At 35.4% G+C, this 20,777-nt stretch overlaps 1 protein-coding gene across 1 annotated transcript in view; it reads left to right on the forward strand.

Annotated features, from left to right (window-relative positions):
* Nucleotides 1-524: 524 nt before the first annotated feature.
* Nucleotides 525-20,777, forward strand: part of LOC121368117 (breast carcinoma-amplified sequence 3-like) — a 57,331-nt gene continuing 37,078 nt past the window's right edge. Inside the window, exons 1-14 of the mRNA XM_041492690.1 lie at nucleotides 525-681; nucleotides 6,105-6,159; nucleotides 7,670-7,745; nucleotides 8,686-8,786; nucleotides 9,589-9,670; nucleotides 10,204-10,267; nucleotides 10,825-10,935; nucleotides 11,705-11,781; nucleotides 12,292-12,368; nucleotides 13,000-13,083; nucleotides 13,784-13,951; nucleotides 15,110-15,434; nucleotides 16,920-17,063; nucleotides 17,670-17,957. Of these exons, the coding sequence (XP_041348624.1) occupies nucleotides 614-681; nucleotides 6,105-6,159; nucleotides 7,670-7,745; nucleotides 8,686-8,786; nucleotides 9,589-9,670; nucleotides 10,204-10,267; nucleotides 10,825-10,935; nucleotides 11,705-11,781; nucleotides 12,292-12,368; nucleotides 13,000-13,083; nucleotides 13,784-13,951; nucleotides 15,110-15,434; nucleotides 16,920-17,063; nucleotides 17,670-17,957 (1,720 nt within the window). The 5' untranslated portion in view covers nucleotides 525-613. The remainder of the gene's footprint in view (nucleotides 682-6,104; nucleotides 6,160-7,669; nucleotides 7,746-8,685; nucleotides 8,787-9,588; nucleotides 9,671-10,203; nucleotides 10,268-10,824; nucleotides 10,936-11,704; nucleotides 11,782-12,291; nucleotides 12,369-12,999; nucleotides 13,084-13,783; nucleotides 13,952-15,109; nucleotides 15,435-16,919; nucleotides 17,064-17,669; nucleotides 17,958-20,777) is intronic.

A 20,777-nucleotide genomic window follows, 5' to 3' on the forward strand; every position in this document is an offset into this window, starting at 1 on the left:
GAATGTACGGTCGCGCGAAGGTATTACGTAACAAAGTGTCCACCTGGGCTTAAGTGCTTATGGAACTGCACACGGCCCTCTAACACAATTAATATCGCCACAGGCGGAAACAAAATTACGAGCATGTTCCGTCACAAGCTGCCACAATGATGGTTGGATTTTTACACTAGGACTGACAGTAAAATTATCAGTGTCATATTTGATAAAACTCAGAAGAATGATTAAATTACTAGGAATGCACACACCGATTTGAAAGTGCATTAAAATCTAGTATTTGGCAGGTGAATACAAAATATTTATTTGTTTATAGTTGTTGACATGGAATTGATTTGGTGGTTCTCTGGAACACTGCCACTAACATTTATATTAATTTTAAGATAGTGTTATGGTCCGTGGGTTAGGCTCAGCCAAGTCGATTTGGTAGAATTATTGATTAGAGTTAGTTCCCCTATTGCAGGTGCTCTTTCGTAAACATTTTTACCAAAGCAAAACATTTGACGTCACATCCTAAATAAAATCAGCTGCTGTCAACACTGACAATGGAATCAACATAAAGCCCAGATTTATCTGTATATAGCTTAATTAATTTGTTGTTTAAAACCATTTTGTTAGAATGGCGGCTGAATCTCCTCGAAGAGGAGCCCGTTATACCTGCGTTTCTGTTAGACCACAAGCGTACAGGTATTTTTAAAAACAATTATCAAGTCACTGTCAGTGTCACAGTGTGACTGTCTGATCTCACTGTCTCAGTGTCTGATCTAAAATTATGTCGCTAAATAGCAACAGATGACAAATGATGATAAATAATTGACTTAGCATTAGCCATAGGCATGTCAGTAAACTGAGTAAATATTGCTGTAGTTCCAGGATGGGAAAGCAGGGCGTCTATAAGTTTTTATAAAATCCACTAGCCATGGGATCAGTGATTTACAACATTTACTAGCCACGATTAAAAATGCACTAGCCCTACTTTACTTAAAGTTAATATAATTTTACTAAATACTAGTAATAATCAAATATGTTACCTTAGAGCTTTAAAACACTAACATTGGGGGGTTGGGGTGTGGATGAGATATTCATATTTACAAAATAGACAACTGCAACATTTGACCAAAAAATTCACTAGCCGTCGGGGGTGGCAATAGTAGTTATTTACTAGCCCAACATTGAATATCACTAGCCATGGGAGTGGGGCTACCATAATCTAGAAGCCCTGGGAAAGAGTTTGACCCGTACCCCTCTATATCAAAGTCTCTAAGACTAAGCCTAACCTTAAAACTAACCCTAAAACTAACCCTAATCATTGAAAGGGGGTATGGGTCGAACTCATGCCCAGGATGTGTTAATCTTTCCTTTTTAATTGTTTAGTTGTGTTTTAAATTCTAACAGTAATTGTCAAATGATATACAGCCATGTCCACTCCAGTGTATTGGGGCATCCGGTGATTCGGTGCAGTCGGTATTTTGCTTAAGTACGCTTAGGAAGTTGTCAGTGTATTTAGCGAATTAAAGCTCAATTCCTTTTTCAAGTATCAACATATTTATTATTAATGGTGCAATTAAACATTATTTGAATTATCAATAATTATATCATAATTTGAAGAAAAAAATTTAACGTGTTTTCATATATACATATAAACGCGAATTAGTTCAGCCTTACTGATATTAAGAATGTTAAAACCAGTCTGAAAAACACCTTTCACTGCATTTTTTAAATTATAGTAAACGATATAATTCTTTTTTCAGTTATTTTTATTTAAACTGAAAAGGAAAATACATAAAACTGCAAACAAAACAAAAGTTTTAACACCTTAATTTTACTTGACAGTCAGTCCAGTTCACAATTGTCACATTGTTACAAAAAATAAAAGTGAAATAAGATCCACGTGTGTGAACAATCTACCCAAGAAAAAAATCCATGTCGGGATCTCAGGCATACATGACAATTAACATCCATCTGCAGTACTGTACCACTAAAGAAAACGATTCTGAACTTAGCTTAGTAACTAGTTTAACGTGTCCATATATCACTAGCGTTTTGAACACGCCTATCCTGAGTCCGACCTCCAATAGGATCAGGGGTCTGACTCTGGATAGGGATAACTTAACAAATACGGTCAATTTAGAAATTTTGAATATTAACACCAAAAGTATTTTTAAAAAAGGGAAAATTGGGGTTAATATATTTTGACTGCACCCTTAAAGAGAAATATTAACATTCCTAACCTATATAAATTATTAATATAATATAATTTCAGTGCAAATTTAGATGGGCTGATCTAAAATTAATAATAATTATTGAACAGTATTCATTAAGCCCATGGGAGGTTAGGAGGAAAGGCTATAAAATTGGCACAAGTATGCAAAAAAAAGAAGATTAAATTAATTTTGGAAAAGGGGCTGCCAATCATATTCTAAACATTGGTGTGACCAGGTGAGGGTCGGGAGGGAGGGGAGTTCTGAAACCGATCTGAGATGTGTCATGTGTGATTGTTAATTTTCACCAGGGTATGACAATTTTTTTCAAAAGTCACTAGCCACAGGGCTAGTGGGTTTGTAAATTCCACTAGCCCACCAAAATAAAGCACTAGCCCAAATTTCTGATCAATTACAACACTTTATATAAGGCTGAAAAACAATGTTTCAAGGACCTACAGGTATAGTACCTAAAAAAAATGACTGACCTGTTTTCTTCTCCTTTTTTATGTACATGAGTATAACATTTTAATTTTTAAAAATATTATTAGTATAAGTATTATTTAGTGTTAATTTATCTTGACTTGTAGAGGTGAATTAAGTTTAAAAAAAAAGAGAATAATTTAAGTTTTTTTTAAAACTGCATGACCTATCCTATTTTGTCACGTTTGATCCTAAACCATTGTCCCGTTTTTGCTTTTGCAACCCCCCCCCCCATCCCCACCCCCTCATCTGGAGTGGGTAAGTAATTTAACAAACTCCTCTCTAAGCACCCAAAACAAAAGAATTTAATGCACAATATAACGCAACACGATTATACATGGTCTTGTTCAGTGTATTCAGTAGTGAATTGTCACCAGGAACGGTGATGTTAGTTGCTCAAGTAGCCTACAGGGCAATATATCCATTGTCAGACAGATATCAACAAATATATTGACAAGATTTAACTTGTTAATTGATAGAAAAAAAAAGAGAGTATTATCTTGTACAGATGTGAAACATTATTCAAACTGCTACACAAGCCGGCTCTGTTATTGCATTCCCAGATTGCCAACATCCCTATTGCAAATAAGCAAGGCATTAAATTAGAAGACAATAGATAAATAAGACAAACACAGTAATTCTAAACATGACTGGGGTTGTACTTCAGTTATACTAGCCTTTTAATTAATTGGGACAAAAACAAAACAAAAAAGTGCTAAAATAATCCTGGGACAACAGTGTAGCGTTTATGGCCTACAAAGTGAGGTCATGGACAGTCTATAAATAGTGAGGTCACCGGGCCACATCTAGTATGTTCTACTGCACCGAATCACCGGACATGCAAATCATTTTTGGTATAAGGGGTTGCCTACATTTATGCACAATTTTAAAATGTTTATTTACTACAGACATAAAACAATTTGTAGTGTATTTCAGATTATGCACTGCTTCATTGGTAAGAGACACATTTTATTAAGTATTTCACAGTGTTCACATAGAAAATGGTCTTTCAATGCTTAGGTGAGCCAATACACAAACAGAACTGTAATGATTATCATTTTGATGATGAAAGGTATTATCATCTATGGTAATGTTTGTTTTCTTTGACGTGTATTTGCTGAGATTCGAACCCTACGATCTCGGCTTGTGCTTTCTTTGCACTAACCACCACACTTTAAATTTTAGAAAGTAATGATTCACAATATAACCAATTAAGGTTGATGACAGTCATTCTTTGCACCCTTGTTTTGGCTTCGTACACAATAAATATAACATATTCAATGGTAATGTTTTGATATGATTTATTTGGCAAAAGGTATTTTTATTCCTTTATCTTTTAAAGTTAAACATAATATTTTGTCCAGAATTATGAAAAATAAAAACATACCGACCTGTAAACAGCATTGCCTGCTGGTTAAAGAATTTTGACAGGGGTCAAGGTTAGTAGACCAGTTTATTTTTAATTTGGCGAAGCATTGTAATTATACAGCTAATTTTGAATTTGAATGACGTCCAAGAACACTAAACTGGGTACATGATGTTTCCGTTTTCAGAACGCTTGAAAAATTCCAATGCAAAATTGATATTGAAATTTTGTGGTTATAACACATTACTAATGCACCTGGATGTGTTTGAAAAAAATCTTGTCATTAAAAAAATTGTACCATTTACGAAAGTTGGATTTCAAGTACATGTGAGATATGTTATATTTATTGTGAACGAAGCCAAAACAAGGGTGTGAAAAGTGACTGTCGGTGACCTAAGTGGTGCATGTAAATTTGAAGTTGTGTAACAGACACGCAAACAGAACACCAGTTCACATGAGATATTGTACTCTGTGGCATAATTTTAACTTTAGTGTCATCAAGCCATATTCTGTTTTATGAGAATACAGCAACATTGTGCTTAGTGTTAAAAGTAGTCCATTTTGAAATTTGTGATGACCAAAGGATCATTATGTACCATACTGTTTCTCAAATACATATATAGCTTCTTAAATCTGATGTCACAAACCTTTTCTTTTCAGCTGGTTTTGGATAGGGGTGTCAGGGTTCGTCTTGTAGTGTTTGTGTTAGTCACCAATTAGTGGGTTTAATGTTATGGCTAAATTCGAAAAGGATCAATCCAATGGTCTGTGGTGTCAGATTTAGGAAAATATATGTATATTAGACTATCTGGTAACTTCTGTTTGTCAAAAATGGACATTCTGTTGCATCTAGAGTATTTACACAACACGGGTAGAGAAAACTTGAGCTAGCATAGAGTTTAAGCCATTTGTTCGATGGGTGATGTTAGTCGTAGGTGTTGGATTAATATCTGTCTGTGACAGAGCACAATTACTAATGTTCAGTGAAAGACATGTTGTGGTGGTGGTGGAATTACACATCCCAACAAACTTCTTTAAATAATACACACGTAGATAGATCATGCATTAAAAAACGTTTTGAAGAATGCGCAGTATTATTTTGTTGATATTTATAATGCAAATCACTGATACAATAAATAGAGAATAACTAGTTAATGATGTCGGATATCTGTTTTATCCTGTGAATGTAAGAATGGGAAATTTCTCATGCGGTCTGAACAGGATTCTGGATAAAGCTGATATCTGACGTCATTAACTAGTTATCTTTATCCTGCATACCATAAAAATTAAGGGGAAAATCTATTATTTCTGTTATTTCAGCCACATTGTACAATGACCTAGAGGTCAAATGACTGATTTTATAATGTAGCTAAGCGTGTGATGTCAAAAGTCATATCCTGCTACTATACGTGTATAACTTTGCTTTATTCATCATTGTAATCAGTTAATAAAAATGGTGCTTGCACTTTAATAGTCGGAGAACTTTTTGTTCAGTATCGAGTCCCAGTTTGCTTTCAAAATTTTCAGAGATCACTACACAATCAGGGCTTCTAGAATTTTAATAAAATCCACTAGCCATGGGATCAGTGATTATTTTTTTTTACTAACCACAATTAAAAATTCACTAGCCATACTTTACTTTAAGTTAATACAAGTTTACTAAATAAAGTAATAATCACATATGTCACCTAAAGATGGAGATAGAGCTTAAAAACACTTACATTGGGGTCAGGATATTCATATTTACAAAATAATTTTAACTGCAACATTTGACCAAAAGCACTTCACTAGCCGTCTGGCATGGCAATACTATTTATTTACTGGCCCAACATTGAATATCACTAGCCATGGGAGTGGGGCTGCCATAATCGAGAAGCCCTGACAATTTTGAAATGTTGAATAGCAGATGCTAATCAATTTACAACTATTGCCTGCTAATAATGTCACAAGTTTTGTTTGTCAGCTATCATTTACTTTTTATTTTTATAGCATTCTGAGGTACCTATAACAATTACATACAGGTATCACTGCATAATTATATATTTCGTTTTCTGTTTCAGTGACAAAACTGTTGTGGAAAGTGTTGTTGATTTCATCTCAGATGTTGTGCCACAGGTATAGATCATAGACTAGAAAGTCTTAATTTATTCAGTAATCTGCTAATAATGCTTTGTCTAGTTTAGTAGACTATATAACAATCGGATAAACCACAGTAATACTAATAAGGCAGGGCTCAAAACTCGCCAAAAAATATGGTGGCCCAAAAAGTAATAATGGATGTTGGCAAATTAAGGTAAGCAAACCATGAACCACGAGCAAGATTTTAATGTGGAATAAATATATCTAACACAAATATTAATAGTGGCTCATATGTTATAACTCTAAAAGAAGATCGCCCAAATAATAGTATTTGGGCAACTAATTCCATTATTTTTTAATATTTAAGTCGCCCAAACAGGACATTGGTCGCATTTGTCGACCTGGCCACAGGCCGTTTCGAGCCCTGTTAGGAAATGTCAGGCTATAACAAGTCCGTAATAATGATGATTATAAAATTAATCTACATTATTTACAATAAACTGAACATTGTGTACCTGTACAGATTATATTATGACACTAACTAGTAGCTTTTAAAGATTTTAAGTTTATTGTTTATGTAAATGATGTTTTATTGAATAACAAAAAAATAAAACAATAAGAATAAATGTTTGTTTTGGGGTTTTTTAACAGTATAAGGGAAACAATTCTGTTTAATGTCATGAAGGGACTTGACAAATTAGTGATTGACCATGTTTTTGTATTACATTCATTGTGTATTGATGTAATGTTTGTAATAAATAACGCTATGTGGATAATAAATAAATGTTACTCTTACACACAAATAAGTCGGACACAACATTTATGGAACTTATTTGGGAATTGTTTTATTCCTTTTGCTCGAGAAATGAAAATTTTAAACTCATTCAGTAAAGATTGTATGACACTCCCCCTTATTTAATAATCTATGTATATCACAAGTAACATATTAACAAGAGGAAACGGTTAACCAGAAACTGCAAAATATCTATGCCTTAAAGAAAAAACTTTAAAATCTGAATAGCAAATACCATGGCTATTCTTAAAATTATTTTCTGTAACCCTGTCAACTTTAAAATATTAATAGATACAGCTATATTGAAGAATTGATACATTAAGAACATTTATCTGTTTTGATTTCAAAATGTTTGAAAACCTGATACAATGTGTAAAATCATCTAGTAGAATCCTAAAATGTTCAACCCAAGTGTTAAAATGATGACTCATCTATTAATGGGAAGTAATTGAGCAAAACAATTTTTTGTAAATGTATGGAAATAATAGTGTATTGATACTGGTATATAAATGGATATATAGAAATTTGTGTTGATCAGAAATATTTAGGTTAAATGCAGAAATTCATATTCTAGGCGAAAAAAATAAGTATGGACATTTTTTTTAAATTATTAAAGTTATTCAAGATATATTTCAGAAGAAAACTATTTATGCTCCAACTAAGATTTGTTTTTTCATTTTATTTTCCTTTTATTGTTATAACATGTTTTGATATATTTTACACGTATTTTGAAAAATTTGAATTCCTTTTCAGGCTTACAGTGGAAACCAAAAAGCCGAAGATAAAGAAAAAATTCTTTGGGTCAAATTTGAAAAATGTGATGTAAATGGTAAGCATAATTATTTTAAATCTAATGAATATAATCAGGGCTTTTCTCACTTCTCCATAATAAAAGGCTACTTGACAAATTTTAATTATGAAAATGGGACCTTAATAAAAATGGGACGTTATTTTCTCAATGTTACAAATTAATGTTTTGTATTTACTGGATCATGGATGTCAGGGGCAGGACATTGTTTGATTTGTTATCGGTTTGGAATCGATTCCTACCGGTGGGCCCACTGGGCTATTACTCATTCTAGCCAGTGCCTCACAACTGGTATATCAAAAGCATTGATGTGTGCTGACCTGTTCGTATGAAGGTGCATATAAAAAATCCCTCGCTACTAATGGAAAAATGTAGCAGGTTTTCTCTGAAGACTATGTCAGAATTACTAAATGTTTGACATCCAGTAGCCTATGAATAATTAATTAATATGCTGTAGCGGTATCATTAACACCACAACTGGTATATCAAAGGCTGTGGTATGTGCTATACTGCCTGTGGGAAGATGCATATAAAAAAAATCCCCTGCTGCTGATAGAAAAATGTAGCCGGTTTTCTAAGATTATTATGTCAAAATTACCAAATGTCTGACATCCAGTAGCCGATGATTAATAAATCAATGTGCTCTAGTGGTGTCTTTAAACAAAAGAAAACCAAAAACTTCCAATAGGCTATGATTAATAAATCAATGTGCCCTTGTTGTGTCGTTAAGCAAAACTTTAATTTTCCCCCTAAAGACCATGTTTCTGAATTATGAAATGTTTTGTGATCCAATAGTCTGTAACTGTGTTGATAATCAAAACCATCTTTAACTTTTTCTAAGTGATGTTATAGGATGGGGAGGCTAGATTGCAGCTTGAAGTCATTTTATTTGTTGCAATGTTTTATCTCTGTTAGCTGTGACTCTACCTTTTGTGAACGTTATAAATCTTTTCCTTTACAGATTTATCTATCAATCCTAACTTCCAAGGCAGTGACCACAAAGGTGTTCCACTGGTTGTTATTCTTGGATACAGCAATGGGGTTCAGATATGGCATATTACGGTGAGCATGGTTTGTTGAAATATCAAAACCTCCACGCTGACCAATGAAATGTATTTTCTTGACCTTACTTGATGACCTATCAGGCCTCTGAGAATTGAAAATCTGTTTGACCCATTTATTGGTTACGCAGAAATAAATCCATATAACCCATTTCATTTTTGCATAACCCGTTACATCCATGTAAAGGGTGCTAAACATTTTGCACGAACAACAAATATATTATGCAAAATTAGATTTGTGCGAGCAACACGCGAACAAAATGACCATTCTTGCAATTTTCAGAGGCGTACATATTATTTGATAACACAATCCAGGAGTTCTTTTCTTTCTGAAAAGAGGAAAATTTACTATGGCTGAAGTGTTTTTCATTTTGATTACAATTACTAGTACAGAAAATGTGAATATTGTATTTAAATTATCATTATCACTGTCATCTGTTTGTCAGGAAGTGTGTTTTTTTTAATTGAATTTCGGATTGGTTGTTGGTAAGATCATTTTGTACCTTTTTATTCTTAACATTAAATTGATCATTACACAATTTTGTTACAATACAGAAACAAAATAGTGACATATTGGGAGATTTTAATTTTTTTTTTTTTTACTGATTTCCTTCAAGAATACATTGTTGAGTTTACAGGTAATTTATAATGGCACAAAAATTCCCGTTTTTTTATTAACAGTGTTTATTGACAGATTACTGATTAAATATTGTATTATACATTGTATACATGTATGTATATAATTATATATTATGTTGTGGTTAAATATCGTTGCTGTTACTATTATTATTATTATTTCACAGCACAATGGTGAAGCCCAAGAAGTGTTGTCACTCAGACAAGGCCCTATACGAGTTCTCAAAATTCTGCCAACGCCAACTCCAGGTAAAAAAAAGAAGAAGAATCATGTTATTATAAGGCCTAAATAGTACTGTAATCTTTATGTATTGTATATATTTCGTAGTCTACGGTCAGCATATAGAGTTCAAATTTAAATTCTAAAATAACACATTAATTTTACAATTGACCATAATTCATTTTATTTGTATATACATGTAGTTAAAAAAACGTAATTTGTAACCTTTTAGAAGTATATTGGGATTACTAGTATATATTTATGTCCTTTTTGGTCAAATATAAGGGCAGCATGCTGCCTGCTATCACATTTTGTTTCTTTCATTCATTACTGTTTCTTTTCTTCATCCTCACTATTTTGAAATGTGCATAAACTGAAGATTATTTTAGAAACTCAAGCATTCGGATTCAAAAGCATACTTACTTTAACTAACATAGGTATAAAACTTGTTTATTTCTAACACATAAATAACAAAAATGTGTTTTATTTGTGACTTTATCATGTTTCGAACCGAATGAATATGTTTGTTAAACAGTGTTTTTGAAATTTTCCATATTTTCAGTGTTTACTGAGGCTGATAGTTTTGTTGATAAAAGACCACTTGTTGCAGTGTGTGACTCATCCAGGTATTTTATGAATATTGTTTCATCTTTAGTCATTTTGTTTGTTTTGCTTTGATAAATTCAAGAGGTGACATATATATGTAGATATTACTTTTTCGATGTCAATGGTAGTGGCAGTTAGTGGCATAGAAAAAGTACACCCGAGGTGGTGGAAATTTTGACCTGGAACGAGGCTTGCCGAGTCCCATGGTCAAAAATTTTACCACCAAAGGTTTACAGTGCTGTGTATATGCAGCTTTTGGTCTCGACAGTCTTCAGATATTTTACAATTATTTGCAGTAAACGAGAGTGTTCTGGACAGGACAAAAAGGAGACCATTACAAGAAATGGCCTAGAAGCATATTTAGAATATTACTGAACCATTTCTCAACCACGGCTCAATTAGACAGACTTCTAACCTTGATATCTGAATTACAATAATTTATAAATGTCACCGTTAGCTTTTTAAAAAAATAACAATTCACAATTTTTTATTTTCATGTCTTATTGCAAAAAATATTATTAAATTTTTTTTTGCCAGATTTTAATATGTGATTTGATATTTCTTTAATGTTTCGTAGTGCTGGTCAGCCATTCTGTTCAGTGAAGTTCATCTCTCTGAAGTCTGGTGATGAAGTACATAATGTGTGCTTCAAAACTCAACCTGTTCACAACATTGAAGCGAATAAAAGGTAAACATTAACAGATACGATCTCACCTCCCCATCTTATAACATTGTTTACCAGTGAAAAATACAAACACAGTGGTGGTGAGTATGTTCTGTACTGTGATACGTTAATTCCATTGTTTTATGGGCATCAAATAGACAATTGCACCCACAAATTTAGGGATGTCATTAGAAAGTGAGGCCAGGCCATGTTAACTGTTCACAGGTCTGTAGTTTTGCTTGTAGCCAGGTATTTCAAGAAAAGCTTCAGTTTACAATGGACAATGGCCTTTGGTCTAAATGACATTTGCGGGCATGAAATAGACCATAACACCTGCAAATCTAAAAACTCCAAATGGTTATGTCCTAATTATAAACTTGTGTGTTTTCACAATGAATGGATATTGCCTTTGTGTAACATATACATTACACTGCTTTGTATTAAACAATTTAGGGGCATCCCATTGTGAATGAATGCATATTATATTGTCTTAAGCAAATTTAAACATGTTTTGCACTACCATATCCATTCAAGATCAGGCATGTTAACCCTGGATACATACTGACTGTTCACATATTCCAGGGCAAATATTATTTTTATGAAAGCAGCTAGATTTACCTATGTCATCTGTTACAATTACTTACAGATTGCGGTGAGCTGAGGGAGGGTGAGGGCAAGATGTCCATTTTTTAATAATCAACAGCAAATCTGTGGGGGTTTTAAGCTAAACAAAAGCTTTTCTTTGTAATGTTTTGTTTTATTGAATGCATATATTTTCTTGTTTTTCTTTCAGATTTCTTGTGATAGTTTTCAATGAACAAATAACCGTTTTCGAGACTTGCCAGTTTAGAAAACTTTTCCGAATTTCAGGTATATTTTTTTGGGGAAAAACTATTTTACTACTTTTGCTGTCATGTCAGCACTGCAAAGCGTCTTACAAAATACCTATGCTAAATGTTCCAAACATTATTTGAAAACAAGGATGACTTATTGTTATTTAAATGTGATGTCATTCTAGATCATTTTTAGTATGTGTGGCAGATAGGGAAAATCACACAAATTGTGTCATTCTTCAAGGGAGTTGACTCATAGTCATCCACCCCTTTAACTCCCCAAAAAGAAGATTTTAATTCTGAATTTTCAATAATGTTTATAAAATTAAAATAACCTTTATTGGAAATAAAAACATGTATAATGTCATTTCCTGATATTTCACTACAATATGGCATAAAAAAAATTTGTGGTTTGATTTTAACTTTACTTTATTTACTTTAAGGTCCAGTTTATTAATAGGACAGCAATGCTTGGCTTACCCCTTGTTTTGAGATTTGTTAAGTAACAGATGAGACATTTTGCACAGCAGTGATGTTTTATTTTCAGACTGCTACCCATGCCCAGGGCCAAGTGTTAACCCTGTTGCACTTGGTACGCGATGGCTGGCCTATGCAGACAAAAGAGTAAGTATATTTTTTTCTTGCCTTAATGAAGTCAGAAGGTGGTGATGATGGCAACAGCATCAACTGTTGCATTTAGCTTCAGTGTTAAGATTTCCCATTTAACTCACAAACTGTAAGTCCTATAGTCCTTCCCAAAAGGAACGCCTTTTTTCATACTGTGGAATTTACTATAAATTATTTACTTTTCTTAGCCGATTGTTTTATAAATTGCACACAAAAATAGTAAAAAAAATTGTTATTTCTAAAACACTTTAAATTTACTCTCTTTTATTACGTGAAACCAAACTGAAAATATTTACGAAAAACATATTTATAGCAGGATGAGACAGACTATAGACCAATTAAACGTGAACCCAACCAATCGATTTTCGACTGGTATGTTGTTACACAAACATTTCCTTCCTTTATGATAGCAGTCCTTGAAATTTAAATCGTGTGATTGCAGTTTAGTACAAATAATAATAAAGTAAATACCCAATAAAGATAAAAATGCTTTTGCTGATCAATTTTACAACAGCTTTTTGCAGTGGTATTGCTGATTGATATCACACATTTTGAGGGCTCTAATAGGGTGTTGCTGTATCATCACTTAGTATCTATAATCACAGTATTACACTCGTTTCTGTTTCAGCTGGTGTCGATGCACCAGTCCTGTGGAGGGATGTCGGGGGATGGCGCTCAGTCGTATGCTGCCACTGTCATCAGTGCAGCCAAGGTTTGTACAACCAAGATCTGCAGGGCCAATACTTATACAATTTTAGAGTATACACTCAAATCTTTAGTGACATAAAACTAAGGTAGTTTTGTATGCATTGCCATAGTCCTAGATTCTATTAGACTCTAAGAGTTTTATAAGTACGGGGCTTGGACCAAAACTTATAAAATGTAAAATCCTAAACTCTAGCTTTTAAGATAGAGTAGCACAGCATTTTGGTTATTAATGGCTAAACAGTATTGTCTGAAAATGTATACATTTAATTTGTACTGAAAATACTTTATTCATCCAGCTACACAGTCATAATATTCCTCTTGTTACAATCAAGTTTGAATTTCATGGTGATTTTCCCATTTTAGACAGAGTTGTGGCCCTTGAACTTAGGAGATTTAAAAAAAAAAAAAAAAAAATCCAGACTTTTTTTTAGAAATTGCCTATGATGGCAGCAGGTTTCTTCTTCTATTGTCTGGATCAAATGTCACATTGACCATATTAGATTCTAAATAGCCTTACTTTTAAAATGTGCTGATATTTAATTCTTTCATTTAGTTTTCTGTATGTACCCCACACCTCCAGCCCCACTCCACCCTCATTTGAATCTGCATACAGGATGCCTCTAAACAAGTTCTGTTACATTTGAGTTGCCGATATGCGAGGTTGTGCTACAACAGGGTTAAAAGAACTGCTATTAACTTAACAGGGAGCATTCAAAGGTCTGACGATGTTTGGAGAAGCCATGATGAGCAGTGTAACGGGAGCCAAGCCCAGCTCGGCATCCAAGAAAAGCGAGCCTGCAGTGCAGACTGACAACACGTACAGACCAGGCATCGTCTCCGTTGTTGATCTGCAGAAGGTCAATGGAGACCATGTAAGTGTTTGTGTGTAAGGCGAATTTCATATACAGCAAAAAAAAACATAAGTCGGGATTTATGACTATACCAACCATTGGATCTGGTCAGAGAAATTTCTTGTCTGAGTTTAATGAAAGTAATACTTACATATAGGATCCAATTGAAAAAAAAATGTAGCTAGTTTCCTCTGAAGACTACGAGAGAAAGTTAACAAATGTTTAACATCCAATAGTCGATTGTGAATAAATCATTGTGCTCAAGTGGTGTCGATAAACAGAGCACACTTTACCCATTACTGGCATGGTGGTTAAGCAAAACCATATACACTGAGCAACAAAAGAAATGCCAATATTTTAATATGTTTTTGTTTTCGTGGTAAAATTAATTCGTTAAATAGACCTAAAATGTTCGCAAAACATTTAATTATTATAATAGACACACAAATTAACGCAATTGAAACTGAATAATTTGAAATAAATTGCAGAAAACTGAATTAATATTTTTGTATTTCTTTTGTTGTTCGGTATACGAGTTGTACACCAAACAGCCATAGTTTATAATGTGCTGAGGTGTTGTTAAACAAACATCGGTTTTCTTTCCTAACACTTGTTTAATCTGTCTCTCTATAGTTTTGGGGGTGGGACGTAGCCCAGTGGTAAAGCGTTCGCTTGATGCACGGTCAGTCTAAGATCGATCAACGTCGGTCAACCCATTGGGCTATTTCTCGTTCCAGCCAGTGCTCCACAACTGATGTAACAAAGGATGTGGTATGTACTACCCTGTCTGTGGAATGGTGCATACAAAAGATCCCTTGCTGCTAATCGAAAAAAGTAGCCCATGAAGTGGCGACAGTGGGTTTCCTCTCTCAGTATCTGTGTGGTCCTTAACCATATGTCCGACGCCATATAACTGTAAATAAAATGTGTTGAGTGCATTGTTAAATAAAACATTTCTTTCTTTTTTTCTCTCAATATCTGTGTGGTCCTTAACCAAATGTCTGATGCCTTATATAACTGTAAATAAAATGTGTTGAGTGTGTTGTTAAATAAAACATTTCTTTTTTTCTCTCAATATCTGTGTGGTCCTTAACCAAATGTCCGATGCCATATAACCGTAAATAAAATGTGTTGAGTGTGTCGTTAAATAAAACATTTCCTTCTTCTGTCTCTCTATAGTTTTACGTGAATGACGATCTCGACTGTGAAGGACTCATAGGTCACTTCCACGCTCACGCTAACGAACCTGTCGCTGCGATGAGTTTCGATCCGAGTGGAACACTGCTGCTCACCGCCTGCAAACTGGGACACAACTTTCACCTGTTCCGACTGATGGCACACCCCTGCAGCTCCTCCCTGGGTGCGGTGCACCACCTGTACACCCTACATCGTGGAGACACAACGGCCAAGGTCGTCGACATGACTTTCACGCTAGACAGCCGCTGGGTGGCGGTCAGTACACATCGGGGCACAACACATGTTTTCCCAGTTACACCTTACGGAGGTACAGATTAAAATAGGTTTTATTTTATAAAATTCAGTTAAAGACTGATTTTGCTGAATTAATGTTTGTTATAAATTTAGATTTCTGTTATAAATATTGCTAGGAAGTTAGATTTCTGTAATAAATGTTGCTTGGACAATATAATTTAAATTATTAACTATGTATACCTATATTTTCTATGGTCTTTGCATGTTCAGTTTGTATGATAATCAGCCAGAAAATTAATAGGATGAACACTGTTTTAAAAGTAACATTTTAACTATAATTCATTATAGATGTGAATATTCCATCTCTGAGTCTTGAAAATCCATCAGCAAAGAATTGGTTATATTGGTTGCAAAGTAAAATATAAATTCCAAGCTAGAGATTTCCAAAGCTATCTTAGTTCCACAATATTGCAAAACCATTATAAGCTACATGTATGACATACCAATGATGCATGTCATAGCCTACGGCGGTTTTACAATATCGCAGCGCTAAAATAGCTTTGAAACTTTGGAACCTGAACATCCAACATGATTATGATTACCTGTATTTTACAAAATCCAGAGATTAAAATTTAGATTCTTTTACATTTTATAGAATAACCTCAAAGTGAGCTTTCTGAAGCATTAACATAATATTACAGAAAGTAATCTTTTTTTAGTTTTTAATTCCCACTAAATTCCCTGTATTTTTGTAGAACATTTTCTAAATTTTGAACTCAAAACTTGTATGTTTCCAATTTTAGCATTCCCTTGATACGCAGTTGGTCTGGGATCGATTCCCATTGGTAGGCCCATTGGGCTATTTCTCATTCCAGCCAGTGCACTAAGACTGGTATATCAAAGGCAGTGGTATGTGCTATCCTGTCTGTGGGATGGAGCATATAAAAGATCCCTTGCTACTAATGGAAAAATGTAGTGGGTTTCCTCTCTAAGATTATATGTCAGAATTACCAAATGTTTAACATCCAATAGCCAATGATTAATAAATCAATGTGCTCCAGTGGTGTCGTTAAACAAAACAAACTTTAACTTTTTAACTTTGTTTCCCATTTTATGAAAACTCTCTGATATTGCTAGATTATCATGCATTGTGTATAATATTTTATGTGTATAATATGACTGTGTATTTTAGGTCAGGTGAGCATGTGTATAATATGACTTGTGTGTATTTTAGGTCAGATGAGCATGTGTATAATATGACTGTGTGTAATTTAGGTCAGGTGAACATGTGTATAATATGACTGTGTGTATTTTAGGTCAGGTGAGCATGTGTATAATATGACTGTGTGTATTTTAGGTCAGGTGAGCATGTGTATAATATGACTGTGTGTATTTTAGGTCAGGTGAGCATGTGTATAATATGACTGTGTATTTTAGGTCAGGTGAGCATGTGTATAATATTACTGTGTGTATTTTAGGTCAGGTGAGCATGTGTATAATATTACTGTGTGTATTTTAGGTCAGGTGAGCATGTGTATAATATGACTGTATATTTTAGGTCAAGTGAGCATGAGGACTCATTGCCACTCACGTGTTGTGAACCGAATGAGCAGGTTCCACAAGAGTGCGGGTCTCGACGAGATCGGGCACACAGCTCCGGGTCGACACAGTCCCGTTCTGTCGGGTAGTCCAGGATCTACAGGTTAGTCATGAACATAGAGGTTTTAACATATTACTAAGAAACCATGAGTAGGCATAAGGAAAACAACGAAATGTATCTGTTTACTTACGTATGTATTCAAATTCACATATGTGGAGATATTTTGGTAGACTTTAATTATTGACGTATTCAAATTCACTTACAATGTAGAAATTGGCAAAGACTTTAGTCAGAAGCCATAAGTATGATGCCCTATAAAATACTAACCTATTATCTAACTGCCTCTAACCTTAGTCTTTTTTTAGTCATGGGTAATAGTTACTATAATAGTTTTTTCCATGGTCTGTTTATGCCATTTTATACTTTCACAACATGCATGGTCCATTGTCTACTAATCTTGTATAAACTAGGCTCTGAGATGTAAATTTTAATGTCAGCCATTGTTAGCACATACAGTATTTGAAACCATAAGTTTTCAAATTATGGCAATCCATGTAGTAAAATATAGGTTATAGTTTGGGTAGTATGAGTTCAAGTACATTCCGAAAACTTAGTCTTTATAAGAATCGTGCTGACTTTATATATGTTTTATTTGTTGTCTGTTTTTGAAGAAATTCTTTTCAAATTTTGTCTTTTTTTTCACCCCAGGTGTTCATGACCACTACCCCAGTCTGATCAGACACAATGCTCTGAACAACAACATGGGCAACCCCCGCCTGCCACCTTACCCACACCCCACCACCGTGTACCCCCTGGCACAGCTCAAGCCACAGCTGTGTCTGCCAGGCCTGGGAACGGGCGTGACCTCTGGGGTCCAGCAGCACAGCCCCACCCACACGACGACGGGCAAGGACAAGGTTTACAGTGTGTCGGCCTGTTTCTCAGCTCAGAGACTCTGGGTAGCCGGAGCCCAGACCCTCACTGTTGAGAGAAGAGGTAAGATATATGCCTATCCATCTGATGACGGTCATCCATCGACTCAGAACGGCTGGACTTAGATGCAGACGCCCGTACAATGGTAACGTCATGACACTGTGACATTGTAACCACCTACCATACACCCCTACTACCGGAGGTCGTTTCTCAGCTCAGACCCTCACTGTCGAGAGACGAGGTAAGATATATAAGCTTATTTACAGTGTGTCGGCCTGTTTCTCAACTCAGACCCTCACTGTCGAGAGACGAGGTAAGATGTATAAGCTGATTTACAGTGTGTCGGCCTGTTTCTCAACTCAGACCCTCACTGTCGAGAGACGGGGTAAGATATATAAGCTTATTTACAGTGTGTCGGCCTGTTTCTCAGCTCAGACCCTCACTGTCGAGAGACGAGGTAAGATGTATAAGCTGATTTACAGTGTCGGCCTGTTTCTCAGCTCAGACCCTCACTGTCGAGAGGAGAGGTAAGATGTATAAGCTGATTTACAGTGTCGGCCTGTTTCTCAGCTCAGACCCTCACTGTCGAGAGACGAGGTAAGATGTATAAGCTGATTTACAGTGTCGGCCTGTTTCTCAGCTCAGACCCTCACTGTCGAGAGGAGAGGTAAGATGTATAAGCTGATTTACAGTGTCGGCCTGTTTCTCAGCTCAGACCCTCACTGTTAAGAGACGAGGTAAGATATATAAGCTTATTTACAGTGTGTCGGCCTGTTTCTCAGCTCAGACCCTCACTGTTGAGAGACGAGATAAGATATACCGTATAACCAGACATTTTCGTGGTCTTAATTTTTCGTGATTTGGGGTATAAAAACATTTCAAGGTTTCTTATTTTCGTCGTTTGCCAAATCTAAATTTAAAGTGATTTTATTTTCGAGTTTTAGCAAGTCTAGTTGCAAGAATACTGTAAATCAGAAAATGTTGGCGAGCATAAAATATTCGCAAATTTAGCGAAGCCATACAAAACGCTAATATTTCATGACGCTAAATAAAAACTAAAGTCAGATTAAAACAAAAATCAAACAAGTCTTAAAACGTATACATATTTAATAACGATTTGAACAATGAAAACGAATTGTTACAGGCTTGGTAACTACTGATCACTGGTAAGCTCAAGTGCACCAACAATACCGGCTTTTATCCAACCTCTACGAAGTGCATCTCTCTTGTTTCGCAGCTTGTTGAAACTTTGCAACAACCAGTTTGCATGTAGTGGTTTTAAAGTTGATAGCTTCAAATCCAACTTTGATTTTTCCACCCCGCTCTCAAGATCTTTCTCAACGCATCCGGCATACCAGTCTGAGAAATGGTTTTTCAAACTTTCCTTCAACTCGCCATTTCCCGACAGATCAAGTGGCTGTAATTCACCTGTGCACCCAGCCGGGACGAAAACAGGACTAGCGTTAATTTCTCTCACCTTGTCAATTACGCTCTCTTGTTGGTGGGCTTTGAACACGTCAAAAATCAACAAGGCAGGGTAATCGACTGGCAATCCAAGCTGTTCCCGTGCTTTTCGTAGGTAGGGATCAATTACAAAGTACCGTAGCATTGATGCAGTATTCGACCAGTGATTAGCAGTGTGGAAGATGTCCCAGTCGTCGGGAAAATTAAAATTTGGATGACATCTCCCTGTCTTTCCCTGGTACAGCAACTGAGGGGGAACAAGTGACCCATCCATAGCACATCCCATGACAACTGTTATTTGGCGTTTGTCTTCCAGTCCAACAATTTCAACTTGCTTCGACCCCTCTTGCTCTAAAGTCCAGTTCGATACAGGAACAATGCTAACACCTGTTTGAGCAAAATTCACTATCAGCTCCTGGGGGATCTGTTTTTCTGTCACAACTTTAACAATTCGATCCAGAAACGTTGTTTTGATTTCTGTGAAATCAGTCGGCACTTTTCTGGCTGCTTTCATTCCTTTGCGTTTGACCAGTCCTAAACGTGATAAAATTGAATTGGCCCATCCTCGTGTTACCTCTATAGTTCCACCGTGTTCTTTAAGCAGGCCCCTGTTTCGTTGGGAAATCACCCCTTTGACGCTGTCGCCATTAATATTTGTCGATTGACAATACCACCTGCCATTCGCACAGCTCTGATTCTGTCAATGATTTTTTGTTCAAAGTTCTGGAGCATTAGCGGACGACCCAATTTGGCTTTCGGTAGTGCTACGATTTCTTCTTCTGGGTTGGCCTTTTTCACTTTTAAGTAAACACGTTTCATGTTTCTTACAGTACTTTCTGAAATCTTCTTATTCAGTACACCAGAGAAATGTCGGGCAGCTTTAGTGTTTCCGTTTTCAACTGCATAACGAGCAATTTTTGCCCTCTGCTCATCGTCATAGTTTTCATAAGTTTCTCTCTTTCGTTTTCTACCTGTAGCACCATTTAATGGTTTTAGGACCTTTTCGATCTCGGCGTTCACAGTAGCGCATTCTCTAGCCTCATCTTGTGACGGACAGGTGTTAGGACTTGGGAGTCCTGGACCCGGTTCAGGAAATTTTATCATTGGGTTAGTACGTTTTAACCAGTTGTACATCTTGCCGACTTGCTGTTCAACAATAAAATGGAAGAATGGTAGTCGGAACTTGGTACACATTTACTAACAACGGTATAACGGTCATTAACACTAAAACATTGTTTTCTTTATTTGACAAAGTGAGAACAGTACCAGAGCATAGAATACTAGTACGTCTCAGTGGAAAAACAGCTTACGACCCCTGTACGCACAATAGACTACTCCGAAAACATGTTTTCATTGGACTGATTATGTGTGGTTGTTTCGTTGGCGATTAACTGGACAACAACAGGCTATAAATTATGC

The sequence above is a fragment of the Gigantopelta aegis genome, chromosome 3 (genome assembly GCF_016097555.1).
Source record: "Gigantopelta aegis isolate Gae_Host chromosome 3, Gae_host_genome, whole genome shotgun sequence".
Taxonomy (NCBI): Eukaryota; Metazoa; Mollusca; class Gastropoda; order Neomphalida; family Peltospiridae; genus Gigantopelta; species Gigantopelta aegis.